Source organism: Hippocampus zosterae, chromosome 18 (assembly GCF_025434085.1).
Source record: "Hippocampus zosterae strain Florida chromosome 18, ASM2543408v3, whole genome shotgun sequence".
In the NCBI taxonomy this organism is placed as follows: Eukaryota; Metazoa; Chordata; class Actinopteri; order Syngnathiformes; family Syngnathidae; genus Hippocampus; species Hippocampus zosterae.
In genome coordinates, this window is record NC_067468.1 from 3,443,996 (window position 1) to 3,460,437 (window position 16,442).

Sequence of the window (16,442 nt, forward strand, 5' to 3'; positions counted from 1 at the left end):
ATTTCACTTGCTGAGTTTCACTGTAGTAAATCACCGTCGTTCAGATAATTACAAAGGCACTGATTTCATGACACAGATTAGCATTTTTAAAGTTTTGTGGCACCTGACATCACCTATTGTTGTTAATATATTGTATTTCTATCCTCTCTCCAATGCCAGTTCACTGTATATCAATGGGCACCTCAATACAGTAAACTCAATTCGTAGCACCCTACATGTCTCATGTTACTGGAATGCATAACGTCACAGAGGTTGCATCAAGATCATATCACGTTATGTTTGTTTGTTGTTGTTTTTATTTTTCAGGCAAAGATCTAATTGGTGTCCAGAACCTACTGAAGAAGCACCAGGCTCTCCAGGCTGAGATCACTGGTCATGAGCCTCGTATAAAAGCAGTCACATTGAAAGGAGAGGCTATGGTGGAAGAAGGTAGTCTTTTAAATGTTCAAGTTTCATTTAATACTATAGATCAGGGTTGCCCAATCTTTTTGGACCAAAGATCTACTTTTCGATCAATTAATGCATGCACTTTTGCAGCCTGTTAACTATCGTAGCTCACACGTACCATTTTAAAGTGCTTCCATGGGCCCTCCTCGATTCCTATTCTTTGGCCATGCCCTCAGTGAATTGTACACGAAGCAAACTCTGAATGAGAATAATGACGATAAAAGATGGAGCGCAACAGCTCTGATCACAAGCTGCAATTGCTGACTGCTGACAACTTCCGGTGACATAATCACGCGCCACCATAAATTCAAGATTTACCTGCTTTATTATTTTTTTTTAAATATTTTTTGTGGAAATGAGACTGATAGGATGATTAGGGTGCAGCATACATTAACACAAAAGAATATATTACTAACATGAACAAAAACACACAAATGTTTGGTTTTTTTTTTTTCTCCTCGACACTCCTCAGATCTACTTGGGACCTGTCTTAGATCTACTGGTAGATCAGGATCGACGTAATGGGCACCCCTGCTGTAGATCAATGTGTGCAATTTACAGTCCCCTTCACCGATATTCATTCTGTACTTAGGACACTTTGCAGGTGAAGATGTGAAAGTTAAACTGTCTGAGCTGCATGGACGCTGGGACATTCTGAAGGCCAAGGCCTCACAGAGAAGACAGGATCTTGAAGACTCACTACAGGCCCAACAGTATTTTGCTGATGCCAATGAAGCCGAGTCTTGGATGTGGGAGAAAGAACCCATTGTGGGAAGTACAGACTATGGCAAAGATGAAGACTCTGCTGAGGTATGTAGATACTGTTGGGTAGGCTGCTACCGGTGGTTCTTTAGATGGTCATCATTTTTTGAGTCCATGAATTGTCTTCTATACAGGCTCTTCTCAAGAAACACGAGGCCCTGATGTCTGACCTGAGTGCTTACGGAAGTAGCATCAAAGCCCTAAATGAACAGGCTACATCCTGTAGGGTAGGTTCTCCTGAATTTGTGTTGTTTAGGAAACCTTATCCTAGATCAGGGGTGCCCAAACTTTTTGGATTGAAGATCTACTTTTCGATCAACTAACCTCACAGGATCTACCCTTACCGGCGCGCGCACGCACACACACACACACAAATTTAAGATTTACCTGCTTTATTTTATTTTTTTAAATATTTTTTTTTTGTGAAAATGAGACTGATAAGATGATTAGTGTGCAGTGTATATTGACACAAAAAATATATTACTAACATGTACAAAGACACACAAATGTTTGTTTGTTTGTTTTTTTTCTTCTCGACACTCCTCGGATCTACTTGGGACCTGTCTTAGATCTACCGGTAGATCAGGATCTACCTAATGGGCACCCCTGTCCTAGATGGCCTACCTTGATGTATTTTTAAGATTTAAGTTTCAATATGTTTTGCGATATTATTGAGCAGCAGCAAGTGGCACCGACTGATGATGAGACTGGGAAGGAACTTGTCCTGGCCCTATATGATTACCAGGAGAAGAGCCCACGTGAAGTAACCATGAAGAAAGGCGACTTTCTCACCCTTCTAAATAGCACCAATAAGGTAAATACAATGTTATCTATAATTACAATTGAAAACCAGAGCTACAGCAGTTAAGGGCCATTGTAGCCCAGGCCACATTCGGGTACTGGCACATTGGAACAGGAATTCTATTTATTTATTGATATATTTATCCCCCCATTGCCACAATGACTCTCTACCATACAGAATTCTTTTTCCAGGCCTGATGTGTGTGCAAGGTAGGCTGAATGAATTTAGGAAAAGATTGAAATGCAATTTTTCTGGCAGGTATTCCAATTTCCATTCAATTCAAAATTTTCTTGAAATCAAGCTCCTGTGCAATATTCAGTAGGTACTGTCACATTTACAAGCATGGCAAAAAAATTCATCTTACCATTGAAACATCAAAAGCTATGACTCGTTACTAGCTATTACGGTCACTACAGAGGCTGTGTGAGGGAGGCAGTCTTTTTTAAGAATACAAAAATGAAATTTCGTGGACATGAGACTGATGGTGCGCAAGCTGTAGTCGTAACATGCCCAAAACATACAAAACCTGTCTCTCCCTAATGCTCCTCACGGTTGACTTGGGAATGGTTTGCATCCTACCGCTTGACTGCGATCTCCTGTTTAAGGTGAAAACGTATCGATCTGTCTGCTTTATTTAAAAAAAAATGTAGCGCGCAGGACTCGGCCATTTATTGAAAATCTCAGAATAAACATCACACTGATGGGAGATGGGGAAACTGGCAGTTGACTAATTTTCCAAAACAAAAATGGTCAGCTGGGGGTTCATTGTTCCGTTTTAATTCAGTTCTATGCCTTTGTGACTTTATCTTGTAAATAAGTAAATAGATTTGGTATTTTCTGTCCTATAGGATTGGTGGAAAGTAGAGGTCAATGACCGCCAAGGATTTGTTCCTGCTGCTTACGTGAAGAAGATAGATCCGAATCAGTCCTCTTCTCGGGAAAATCTGGATGAACATGGGAGCATTGCACTTCGCCAAGAACAAATTGAGAATCAGTAAGCCCAAATATAACAAGTATTTCTTTTTCCCTCTTTATTGTCACCCCTTCTGTCATTTTTTTCTGCCTCTAACAACATAATTTTTGTACTGGTACTGCTCAGGCTTATCACCAAAGAGGCCTGCAGCGTGTCTATGCGAATGAAACAGGTTGAAGAGCTGTGAGTAGGAACTAGTTGAATACTTACCTGCTCTGTGTTCAGTATTACTAAATTTTTGTCATACCTGTTAGAGATGGGCATTTAACCAAATTTCCTTGGGTAGTGAAGAAATTGATGACCCATTGTTTTTAATATTTTGTGTTCACAATTTTTTTTTGACATAGATAACAGAATTTCAACATTAAGAATTATCATGGAGCAATTCTACAAAAATGTTGAACAGCAGGATAAGAGAGGCAGAAAAGCCTGAGAAAAGGGCTGGGCGACACGGCCTCAAAATCAAATCCCAGCTTTTTCCCAAAATCTGATTCCTGATTTGAATAAACTGTTTTTCCATTAAATAAAATGAAGGCAAATATTATTGAAATTTATGACAAAAACTGCTAAACTGGTGCCTCTCCATTCACAGCAATTAGTGTTAGCAACGCACGTCTGTGGGAGGGACACGCTATGAAGCAGATAGAAAAGGGTTTTTTATTATCCATGAATACATAAATTTATCAAATTGCCTGATCCCAAACATCAAATTAATTAATCGCCCAGCCCTACCTGAGTATCTTACCTTAAAGTATATCCATAAAATGCGCAACTGTGTACCAGACAGTATTGTAAATGGTACTATATTGCAATATTTAGAGCAAACAGTGAAAGGGAATTGCTCATCTCTAATACTTAAACACCCCATGCTAGAATCATTGTTTTGTTCTTGTTGGTGTGCCATACATTTTATTTCCTTAAGTTTGGTTGCTGACCAAAGTATATAGTAGAACAGATTGCTGCAAATGGTTGTGAACCTCTTTTCAGACAACCATTTACAACTTAAATGATGTGAAAATAACCTATTTCCCCCAGTCTTTTGTCTTCATGTCATTGCGTATGTCATGGCCATGCGGCTTCCAGTCCTTTGTGGGTTGTTTTTATTTTTTTGCTCCAATCAGATTTCAGCTTCGATGTGTTGCCATGCACATATTATTTCATACAACGCCTTCAGGACCTTGAGTGCAGGTCTCGGAACACAAGCACACACGCACATCTCTGAAATAGCAGGTTCTACTTTTAGCCAATCAGATCATAGATTAACTTCCGGAAAGCCATCCTGCAGGCCCTGTGACGATTGCATCTCTCCAGCCTGTCATTAGATCAGATACTATCACTTCTGATTGGTTCAGCTCTAAATGCGGCCAAAGCTTGATTTACGACGGAGGACGATATCAGACCATGATTGAAAATGTCCTTGGGTGTCTTGAAAGGCGCTTATAAATAAAATGTATTATTATTATTACAAAGGAACAAACTACACAAACAACTACGAGACAGTCCAGTCTCCTACAAAAGGAAAGATGACGTTTGGGGACTATCCCCCCCCTGTTCTAGTATAACCCAAGAGGTGCGTCCTACTGTTACCAGCCAAGTCTTGTTTCGTTATTAAACAAACGCATGATGGAAGTCCGACAGGGCACAAAAGCAACGCATTCTCGCCGTACGTAATCAACTCTTCTCGAGCATTTGCCTTGGAGCAAATTTAACCCAGTTGCGTTCACATGCAAATTTACATCGGTGCTTCTTTGCAAACAAGCATTTGCTCTGGAGCAAATGTTTAAACCACCTCCCTGAGGTGGATCAAATTTGCTCCGGTGTGAACGCTCTACTGCCGCAGCGCCGGCATAGCACCATAGCAAATCTTGCCGTGTGAACACCCCTTATGTAATTCCACCGAATCTTTTTTGTTAGTTTGAACAATTTAGCAAGCACAGGCGGGTAGGAGCTTTCGCATTAGCATCTCTGTTGAATATGATGTTATTTATTTAAAGTTTTGATCTTGATAAAAGTTGATTATGAAGTGCTATATTGTTTGTCGAGGTCTGGAGTTGTTGAGGTGATGTATTGAAAGATAAAGGTAACTTTTTTTGTTATTCTTGTTTTATTTATTTTGGTTGGGGCGTCTTATGAATCTGCAACGGTGTTTTTCAGACCAGTTTAATGCCACACTCTGAAGTGTGCACATAGCCATAGTTAAAATAGTTTTTTGTTTCGTTTTTTTTTGGGGGGGGGGGTTCGTGACATCACGGCATTATCAAGAGGTGGATTAGATCACTAAATACCCACTGAAGGCCCAGGTCCAAAACTCACCGCCCGTCACTGAATGCAAGTAATTAGTCCTATTAAATGTTTTACATTTTGGAAGTAACTTGCCCAACACTGGGGAGATGTTATAAAGTGGTAGCTTCTAAAGTGTGTTTCTGATCCACTAAATACTGTACCTGGAAATAGAAGTTATGTGCACTGCTAAAGAGTGGAGTGGCTACACAGCCATGCATCCGCGCTGTGGGGATTGTTTTTTGCAGTGAGGAAAGATTCCACCCCATGCACACACATTTCCTATTGGTCCTTCTGCATTCATGCATCCTCCGCGCACGAATATTAGTCCCACTTCCACTCGATTCCTGGTTCTCGATGCCCAACCCTACTTGCAACGGGATAATGACCCAAAGCGCACACAGTTAAAATTACTCAACAATGTCTAAGAGCCAAAACGATTGGCATCTAGATGTGTCCCTATCTTAGCCCTGATGTAAAACTATTGAATATCTTTGGAAATGGCTGAAACATGCCGTCTACAGAAAGTACCTTTCAATTTTGAGACAACTGGAGCAGTGTGCTCATGAAGCCTGGGGCCAAAATACCTGCTGAGAGATATGTACAAGTATCATTGACTGTTACATAATTTGTTTGATTGCCGTGATTGCTTCAAATGGCTGTGCAACAAAATATTAGGATTATGTAGTGCCCTTTTTGTCCAGCCCTGTTTATGAATTTGTTGAACCACAATTCAAAAGCTGTGTCTGATTTTCATTGGTTTTCATGATTACTACTTTTGTTAGTCAAGTTATTCTGTGACCACTGCATTTTTCATTCATTAACAGAGGGGTAATGACAAATTTGTATAACTATGTGCGCCCGTTCTCATAATGCTGCGTTCATGGCACTCTTGCTGTGTTTTGACAGTTTTCTCATGTATTTTAGCATGTTAAGTATTTTGTGAAAGTAGACGGACTGTTGCAACCATCTTTAAAGTTGGAGACCATAACCACAGTTCATTTTTTTTTTTAATACAGTGAAACTCCTCTAGAACAAAACCTACATGGGCGAAAATACCCCCTAATGTGAAAAAATATTCATGCATTAATACCATTCCCATTATCCTGCCCCCCATACGCCGAAAAAAAAAACCCTGTTGCGTTATATGATATCATTTTCTCTGTTCTAGCCTCACGAACAGATTCACTACAACGAAGTCTAATCCAACAGCTACCTCTACTGCTTCGTTCGAAAGCGGCAAAAGCAACCACCACACTGGTTTACACAGTGCCGAGTTTCCTGAATGCAACATACTCATAGCTGCTCTTGCCATTGGCTTACCGAGCATCTTCCTGGCCTCCGATTGGCCAAGAGGGACCTCACTGTCTGTGTGTAAATACTGTTGCTAGATCCATGGAAGATAGAGTAGAATGCATCCGATTAGCTGCTCAGAGTAAACGCTTATGGCTCGATGGACATTCAAATAAACTAAAGTTTCCTCGAATGCTCTACTTGTTATCATAATAATAAGAATAAGAATAAGAAAACCTTTATTAGTCTCGCAATGGAGAAATTCCTAATTCACAGCAGCAAAGTTACGAAAGGAAGAAGTAGAACAACAAAATATAGGAGCTGCTGGAAAGGCAGCCACTCTCGCAGCGCCATTTTGAAGTCAAAATAACAAAAATAACACAACACAACACATAGGACATAGACAGTCGTGCAATTTTCACCACTTTTCTGCATACACTTTGTTGTCTGAAGCAGTTATAGATGAAAGAGGAGAGGATCAAAGTGTCCTTTCACCAGTGGATGAGAGACATGCTAAAAACCTTACACTAACTGGAGCACTAATTAGAGAGAAGGCGAGTTACATCGCGCTAACTATGGCCATCTAGGACAACGAAGGGTCCCGTGGCTTGCTTAACCCTTAGGTCCTTTGAAACAAAAAAACCCTAAGTTACGCGTTTTACAATTTTGGAAATGATGTATGTTGTGTTATACAAACATTCTTTTTTTTCCCAAACACTCAAAATGTTCAGAGGCATCTGTGCTATCCATACATATATAGTTTTTATTAGTTCTTTGGGATTTTTTATTCATCTTCCTAACCGCTTGATCCTCACTAGGGTCGCGGGGGTGCTGGAGCCTATCCCAGCTGTCTCCGGGCAGTAGGCGGGGGACACCCTGAGTCGGTTGCCAGCCAATCGCAGGGCACACAGAGACGAACAACTATTCGCACTCACACTCACACCTAGGGACAATTTAGAGTGTTCAATCAGCCTGCCATGCATATTTTTGGAATGTGGGAGGAAACCGGAGCACCCGGAGAAAACCCACGCAGGCCCGGGGAGAACATGCAAACTCCACACAGGGAGGCCGGAGCTGGACGGGCGGCCCGGTAGTCCAATGGTTAGCACGTCGGGATTTTTTATTCTTTATTTTTTTCAAAAGGAAAAAAAAAATTGTGTCTGGAGGTCCCAACCAAGCCCTACTAACAATCCCGACCAGACGTGTTCATGTAAAATGCATTGGTTTGAAGCCTCCTGCAAAAAGGCAAACTCATTTGCGATCCTCTGGCGCCACCTAAAAGTTGCACAATTGGAATGACCTCAACCCAACAATGTGGCATGCATACGTCTGTCCAAGCGAAAACAAAGCGATTGACGTAAAAATCACGTGAATTACACATTCGGTTTACGATGCATTCAAAAATATGAATTATAATGTGTCTCTATGGTGCAAATATGTAAATTGTGAAGATTACGGAATCAAAACCTTTTTTATTATTGCTGCAATGCCTGAGAATTATCAGCCGGTGACGTCATGAAATTTCGGCCATTTTAGAACCCCCCATACGTTTCAGCTCTCTCGTGTTTTTCCGAATGCCTTTGCCTTTGCCATTGATTCAAAGACATAATTTTGCATTTATCGCAAGCGGACTATGAGGGTTAAAAGTTCATTGCATGACATCAGCTGAGCAACGCTGTCTTTGGTGGCAATCAAGGGGAGGTCAAGTTAGAGACTGTTGTTGTTAGAATCAGACGCAGCATGAACGTTGCATTGCTAAAATGGCTACAAAACAGACCTTTGGCTGTCAAGCAGCTAAGACAAAAAGCGCTCTGATGCTGGAAGAGAGGGTAAAAGTGATCAAAATGAAAGACGGAGGAAGCAAAATAAAAGACATTGTCTCAGAAATTGATGTAAGTGAAAGTGAATGCTGATCGTAAATTTCGCACTTTCTTTCCCTTTTTTCTTTCTACACTAACTATATGAAGTGTCAAATAAGTGAGTGCTCATACTTATGCACTATTGGAATAAAAATAAAGGGTACACATACGATTGTGTGTATGTACACATACATTTGTGTTTGTGTGTGTGTTTACATCTTAGATCAAATTTGATCCAGTGAAAACCCCTTGTTGTGAAAAAATTCTTGCTGCAAACATGATTTCGTTGTAGAGGAGTTTCACTGTATATATAAGGGAAATTAACTCGATGACCACCGCTAGACACACTTTCAATTACATATTGCAGTAACCATGAACCATCAAAAAATTTAAATTATTTTGTGTTTTTGTGTACAAAGGACATACATTCATCAGTTTGAAGAAATGAATGTTTCATCCTCCCATCTTAGAAGTCTATACAATTCTTTTATTTTGTTGTATTTTCAGTTCAATTGTGTGTAGTTTGACATTGTTATGCTCACCCAGCATGTAATTTTCAAGTGCAACATTTTGTAGTAATTTCACATTTTCCCTTTTTTTTTTAAATAGCAAAGCATCTAATGCGTCCTTTCTTGCAGGTATGGAACACTTTTAGATCTGGGGGAGAAACGCAAGGACATGCTGGAGAAGAGCTGCAAGAAATTTATGTTGTTCCGGGAAGCAAATGAACTTCAACAGTGGATCAATGAAAAGGAGAGTGCGCTCACAAATGAAGAGGTGGGCTCAGACCTGGAGCAGGTGGAGGTCCTCCAGAAGAAGTTTGACGATTTCCAGAAGGTATTTCTGCGTTTCAAGCGATTCACAAAAAAAATCCGGGCAATTCAGAAAAATGGAAATAAATGTGAAAATAAATTGTATGGTGTAAATGTGTTGAAATTTAGATTGGAAAGAGGCAAGGAAAAATTAAAAGAGTTATGTATCTTCAACAATACACGAAGTATTGACCAAACAGTACTTTGGCCCCTGTGTCAAAGTGGTTCTCGCTCTGGATATTCGGCAAGACTAAGATGGTCATTTCATTGACTGAAGAACTTGCTGTTGGAAGTGCTCATCATGTTTATTAGCCACACTATTTCGTAACTGTAATAAATCTAAAAATGAATTACAGTCATGCCTGTGATGAGTGTATACAAAACAAGTTACAAAAACTGAAAGGTGATCTTGATATGGTCATAGACAGAGAGTGCATTTCCCTAAATTCCAGCTTCCATGAAACAACACTTGCAAAATCTGTGTATTGATTTTGTAACCACAGGATGATCTAAACATGGAATTCAGGCTTTTTTGTTTTATGGCTTTCCAGGACCTTAAGGCTAATGAGTCGCGCCTGAGGGACATCAACAGAGTAGCGTCTGAGCTGGAATCTGAAGGCCTAATGAATGAGGAACTACCTGTGGTTCAAGTACAGGTAAGTTGCAGCTCCCTTCCTCAGTTTTTGGATCAACTTGGTTCCTTTGGTGATTTTTAATATGAAGGCGCATGTTTTTCATTTACAGCAACAAGAAATGTATGGTGCAATGCCTGGCAAGGTTGGAAGCAAATGAACATTCACATTTCTATTGTATTTTGTGTTTGATATTTAAAAACGAATAGGCTTAACACAGCCATGTCTTATGCTTTAATAGGATGAAGCCGATTCCAAAACTGCATCTCCATGGAAGGTAAAATATCCGCAGTGGAGGTTGCACTTAGCACTTTCACTGAAGCTGTTAAACAAAGCAAAGTTCCTCATATTGCCAGCCAACCCAAAATACTGGTGTCTGAGCAAAAAGTGGAGAAAACAAGCTCTTTAAAATAAATGTAAGCTGGTTTTTTTTAGCGATACCTCAGACTGCAAAGCAACACTGAGGGTTTTTTGGGGGGGGGCCAGGGGGGCTGAGAATAATCATTTATTCAGACATAGACCAAAAAAAAAGCCCATGAGCAACACGTCTCGTGTTTGCCATTCATTCTGTGAATTATCTTTTCTCACCATGGGGATACACATTTTCTATGAATGCAACATACTTTGAACTATACATATACAGTACATGCTCTGTTTGAGCGTTAGGTGTCTAAACTTGACCAATTTTCTGCTGGCATCTCTCGAAATCAGGTGTCATTTATTTTTTTCAGGACAGAAACTTACAGCACATCTGATTCAGATTATATATTTATAATTTTTAAAAATAATTTGAGTAAAAGTTAAGTGGTATGGTTGACATAACCAAGGTTGTACTCTAATTGTCTCTTTTGTGTGTTTCTGAAATGCCCTCTTGTTTTTCCATAGAACATACGAATGGCTGTTCAAACAACGGCTAACTTTAATACAATTAAGGTAAGAATTTCTCCCATCAAAACATTGTGCCTTCCCGTCATGTCATCAAAATCTTGTTCAACTTAATAACCATTTCAGATTTTGGCCCCAGAACTTTAATTTTAGCCATTAATGTGCCTTAATTTGTTTTTTTTTTAACCCTTTAAATAGACGGTTGATGAAATTATTATATATTCAGTGCCACCGTGTATTGATCACCTTAATCAATGGAATTCTCATGGTTTTTCATCCCTACTTTGCGCTTTGCTGTTTAACTGCCCATGGTGATTCCCACATCCGTCGCAGGGCAAACATTAGTCCCACTCCCCTTTCCTCTTAAAAGTTAAACAGAAACATTACATTTTAGTTTAGGATTATTACTGCAAACCAGGTGATGCTCAGAAAAATAGCAGTTACCTGATATGCTGCAGCTCAGTTATCTGGAAAACGTTATTCTCTTCCGCCTGGTATATAAAACCTGCTTCTGATGCACCAGTTTGCAGGGAAGGCCATTTGAAAGCGGCTAATGGCAATTCTTTTTTCAACATCCAGGATTTGAATAACCAATGGAAATCACTACAGCAGTTGGCTGAAGAAAGAAGCAACTTGTTGGGTAGTGCCCATGAAGTGCAAAGATTCCACAGGTGAGAATTGTTTATCCATTTTATATCATATACAGACTCATTTAAATTAGGAAAATCCATCCATACATCCATTTTCTACCGCTTATCGGAGGTCGGGTCGTGGGGGCAAAAGCTTGAGCAGGGAAGCCCAGACTTCCCTCTCCCCAGCCACTTCTTCTAGCTCTTCCCGGGGGATCCCGAGGCGTTCCCAGGCCAGCTGGGTGACATAGTCTCTCCAGCGCGTCCTCGGTCGTCCTTGGGGTCTCCTCCCGGTGGAACATGCCCGGAACACCTCACCAGGGAGGCGTTCAGGAGGCATCCAAATCAGATGCCCAAGCACATCTGGCTCCTCTCGATGTGGAGGAGAAGCGGCTCAACTCTGAGCCCCTCCCGGATGACCGAGCTTCTCACCTTATCTCTTAGGGAGAGCACAGACACCCTGCCGAGAAACCTTATTTCGGCCCCTGGTATCCGGGATCTCGTTCTTTCGGTCACAACCCATAGCTCGTGACCATAGATGAGGGTTGGAACGGTAAATTGAGAGCTTCGCCATTTGGCTCAGCTCTTTCTTTACCACGACAAACCGATACAAAGTATGAATCACAGCAGACACTGCACCGATCCGCCTGTCGATCTCTCGCTCCCTTCTGCCCTCACTAGTGAACAAGACCCCAAGATACTTAAACTTCTCCACTTCTCCGCAAGATCTCCCCTCCGACCCGAAGGGGGCACTCCACCCTTTTCCGACTGAGGACCATTGTTTCAGATTTGGAGGTGCTGATTTTCATCCCAACCACTTCACACTCGGCTGAAAAACGCTCCAGTGAGAGTTGGAGAGCCCTGCTTGAATGAGCCAACAGTTTTTCCTCATGATGTTACTGCCGCATTCCAAAATGGGGAGGCTGAAAAATTCTACACACGACACCCATACACTGACCATAGGAAAAGTGTTTTTTCCCCCTATTGTGTCTTTTAAAATTATCATTATTATTATTCTCTGCAAAAAGAATTCACCAAACTTTGCACACACACACACGCGCACACACACACCAGGCCTGGCGAAAAATTTTATATTTTAAATGGTCATACATGAGCATAGAAAATGGGTCTGTCGCAACCCCTCCAGAGGTTCAGAATGTTTTCCCTATGGCTACGAAAATTGAGATGTGTAGCACCCTCCGCCGTACAAATAAAGTCTACGGTAGTCATATCCTACATTGTACTGCAAGTGAGCTGTGAGTATTTGAATATACAATTTTGAACAATTTTTGCACATTTAGAAGGGTCCTACTTTTGCCCCGTTGTACTACCGATTATGTACCTGGTAAAACAATTTTATGTTTTCCACATAGCCCTTGATGTGGGCGGGGCAACACATTTTGCTTTTAAAAATGTCTTCTTAATGAAGCATTGGCCATGGTACATTTAAACTACTAAAAAAAAAATGTAGGTACATTTCATAGCCCGTAACCTTCAAAAAAGTATTTTGGAGACATACGTGACAGCTAACAAGAAGGTCAGCTATTTTTAATTTATTTTTGGCCTTCCATAAGAGGTCATATTTTGACCACTCCTCCATAGCTTATGTGAGTGTCTTCGACTTTTAAATGTTAAGATGATAGTTATTGAAATCTTTTGATTTCTTTGCACGCTGTTGCGGTGGCGATGTGCAGTTTACATTGAAAAAGTCTTTTTTTGTTTTCTTTTTGAGGCTTTAAATCTCAGCGGAATCTCACGAAATTTTGCGCACACAAAAGAATTGGCTTAAAACTCAATATTTTAGAGCTTTTTTTCTACAATTTTTATTTATTGATTGATTGATTTTTTTTTTTTTTTTTTTTTTTTTAATGGGTATGTGATTTACCGGCATTATGTTTTCTATCTATCTGCTTGTCTGTCTTGCGGGTGGGGTGAGAAAATGCCTTTAGTTATTTTTTTGGTTTGTTTTTTCCTGTTGCTTTTAATTTACACTTTAGCAGATACAAAGGATGCAGGCCTTCTTCAATTGGACAGATCAATATCCCATAGTGTTCTGACAATTGATGAGCTGCTGAGCAATGCCGTATTTGTTTTTCCACAGAGATGCTGATGAAACTAAAGAATGGATTGAGGAAAAAAACCAGGCCCTCAACACAGACAACTATGGTCACGATTTGGCTAGTGTTCAGGCTTTACAGCGCAAGCATGAAGGCTTTGAGAGAGACCTGGCAGCCTTGGGTGACAAGGTTAGCTTTTCACAAAAAACATTTTCACAATTTTGTCAAGAAAATTTGCCCTCATTCATTCATAACAACTCTGTGCACAAATTGAGCACATATGCAAATTCACCATTGGATTTATGCATGACATGGACACACTTGCCATTTTTGTTTGCACAGTGGAATAAATATGTGTGTGCGCCTATGAATCAGAAGTCATTCTACATAACTGCTCATGCCTGCAGAGCTCAAAATAGCATAACACCACATGTTTTTCCCCCCTGTAATTCTGCAGTAAACCATCGCTTTTCATTTCTTGCTGAAAAGTTGTGAATGTAGCTGCTTGACTCCCGCTATCCAACAGAAGAGGAGGGGTTCCTCATCATATGACTGAGGATGGTTGTAGGGGGACTCATGGTAGAACGTTTGGGGTCCACAAGGTTAAAAAAAAAAGTTGAGCATCCACTGATATTGGACATTCGTCCACTATAATAAATTCTCAATTTAAGTTATCGTTAAAGTTCTTGTTTTCGTGAATGACTGTAGTTGTTTGTGCATGGTCAAAGGAGGTTCTAAATTTTTTTGTAATTGTATACAGTGGACCACCGTTGCCCACCCGCAAATACAATACCATACCATCCATCTTTATGTAACACTTTCACAATAGCTGCAGCTGTAACAAAGCGCTTTTACAAAACATTTCACATAAAATGACAAAAATAATACAACATAACACTAAACATAGACAGTTAGAATCATTACAGCTCTTCCTGCATACACCTTGTTGTTTAAAGCAATTCTAGATGAAAGAGAAGGGAATCACTCTCCCTTCACCAGTGGATCAGAGATGTCATGATCACTGTGTGCATGACGTCACAAAGATCTGCTACAAGCTACTTTGGAAAGTAAACACGAAACTGTAGCATCCAGTGACGAATGCAGAGCTTGGTTCAAATCACATTAGATCTGCTTCGGCTCTCACTTTCAAATACACCTCCATGCTACTCTCTCCTCATACTCAGCCCCACCAGCCATCCCTCTTAGCCGCACCAACATAGACTGTCCAAAAGGTCCGACATCTCTGCTGAAAAAAATGGGACTGTGCAAAATGGTTCCCACCACAGGCATAAATAAAGAAAATGTAGCTCCTCAGCAGCCCCCCCACCACCCCCGATCAAATCAGAGTACAGTTATCTATTCTTTTTGTATTCACAATACGTAATGTTGCTTACATGTGATTCCATTACTCTCCAATTTGATGAAACACAGATATGCACGTCAAACATGCATGAGTTTCTCTGTTCTCCTTTTCATGCTTTCCTTTCACAGGTGAACTCTCTTGGGGAGACGGCACAACGTCTAATACAGTCCCACCCAGAAGCAGTGGATGACATTCAAGAGAAGTGTACTGAACTCAACACTGCCTGGAGCAGCCTAGTAGGACGCGCTGACCAGCGTAAAGACAAACTTGGAAATTCACACGACCTGCAACGTTTTCTATCTGATTTCAGGTGAGAATAACATGTTTTTGAGCATTGAAAATTTATTTTCACACATGGCTGTGGAAGCGCCTAGTTTTAGGGCCAGGGGTGGCCAACCCGCGGCTCGCGAGCCACATGCAGCTCTTTGGCTGGTTCAATACGGCTCCCGGGCTTTCACACGACAAGCGTAGAAAATGCCTCGGCATTGGCGATGCCATTCAAACAAGGCGGCAAGTAGACGGAACGTATCAATCCCGTTACTTGATTGACATAGAGGGCAACCAATCAGATGACTGCATCACCGCTCATACGCAAACAACGGCGCTAAGCGCGAAGCTAGTCAGCGAATTCTGGTTTTAGGCAGGGTTGCCTATTGGGTCGATCAGAATCAGACTGGCATTCCCATTTCTTAAATGTCGTAAGTTAGTAGACTAGTGAGGTTTTTTCGCCGCCATCTCAAAATTTCATCCGCGCGATTCCTCAGTTTGCGGACTAAAATAGCAACCCGCATGCACACATAACGTCATCTGTTGCGCCCTCCCCCAACACTGAAAACAAAACGAAAGAAAATTAGAAGAAACACACTCACACACCACACCACAAACACACATACAGGCACAGTGAAATTGCGTTGATCACACAGTCAACTCGTGTGCGGTGACTTTTATGGTTAAACTATTTTTCGGTACCGTTAAAATGACGCCACGGAAACGACACACTACTGGTAACGACTGTTCCTGTGAAATCCTCAGGCTTGGCGTAGTTTTTGGGGAAAATTATGCGTCTAGGGCGCGGGACACAGAGGTAACGAGATGGCTGATCTCTAAACATTCTCTGAGTACTACTATTATCACCACTACCACTCATACGACAATTAATTTACTAACTTTAACTTCACAATAATAATAACTAATAAAATCAACCATGAATTTAAACTATGAATATTTATAAATATTCATTATTCTAAACACGAGAAAGCATTCGGCAAACATAACTGGAATCGAGCAAATGGACTCCAAATCCCAACGGCCAAGTGAAGTGCCGGCATTATTGACTCTAGCTGTAACGCAAATTACTTTGTTCAAACAAACATTCTAGTACCACCGCACAAACGTGACAACTGTGCAAAAATAACTAAATAAAAGACACCACTGTTACAGAAAGACATTACACGCAAAACTGCCGGTCGCGAACGTAACGAACCGTGATTGAAACTGTGATGCTGCTCTTTATACGTTGTGCTAACTGTGTGAGCTAACTTAAATTGAGAATCGAGAATCAAGAATACTGAGAATCTAAACATACATAAATGGGTATGTTTCAGGGGGGGGGTTTCTGCAATTTTGTGAATAGATATGAAACTTTTCT

The 16,442-nt window shown here is 40.7% G+C and overlaps 1 protein-coding gene across 4 annotated transcripts in view; it reads left to right on the forward strand.

Moving 5' to 3' along the window:
• Positions 1-16,442, forward strand: part of sptan1 (spectrin alpha, non-erythrocytic 1) — a 72,902-nt gene that overhangs the window by 22,338 nt on the left and 34,122 nt on the right. For 2 of the 4 annotated variants that reach the window (XM_052050053.1, XM_052050054.1), the window contains exons 17-30: positions 307-429; positions 1,040-1,257; positions 1,344-1,436; positions 1,889-2,023; positions 2,860-3,005; positions 3,111-3,167; positions 9,055-9,253; positions 9,780-9,884; positions 9,973-10,005; positions 10,102-10,137; positions 10,746-10,793; positions 11,325-11,416; positions 13,476-13,620; positions 14,923-15,104. In XM_052050053.1, the coding sequence (XP_051906013.1) occupies positions 307-429; positions 1,040-1,257; positions 1,344-1,436; positions 1,889-2,023; positions 2,860-3,005; positions 3,111-3,167; positions 9,055-9,253; positions 9,780-9,884; positions 9,973-10,005; positions 10,102-10,137; positions 10,746-10,793; positions 11,325-11,416; positions 13,476-13,620; positions 14,923-15,104 (1,612 nt within the window). The remainder of the gene's footprint in view (positions 1-306; positions 430-1,039; positions 1,258-1,343; positions 1,437-1,888; positions 2,024-2,859; positions 3,006-3,110; positions 3,168-9,054; positions 9,254-9,779; positions 9,885-9,972; positions 10,006-10,101; positions 10,138-10,745; positions 10,794-11,324; positions 11,417-13,475; positions 13,621-14,922; positions 15,105-16,442) is intronic. The other 2 variants (XM_052050055.1, XM_052050056.1) reach the window with 1 other exon arrangement.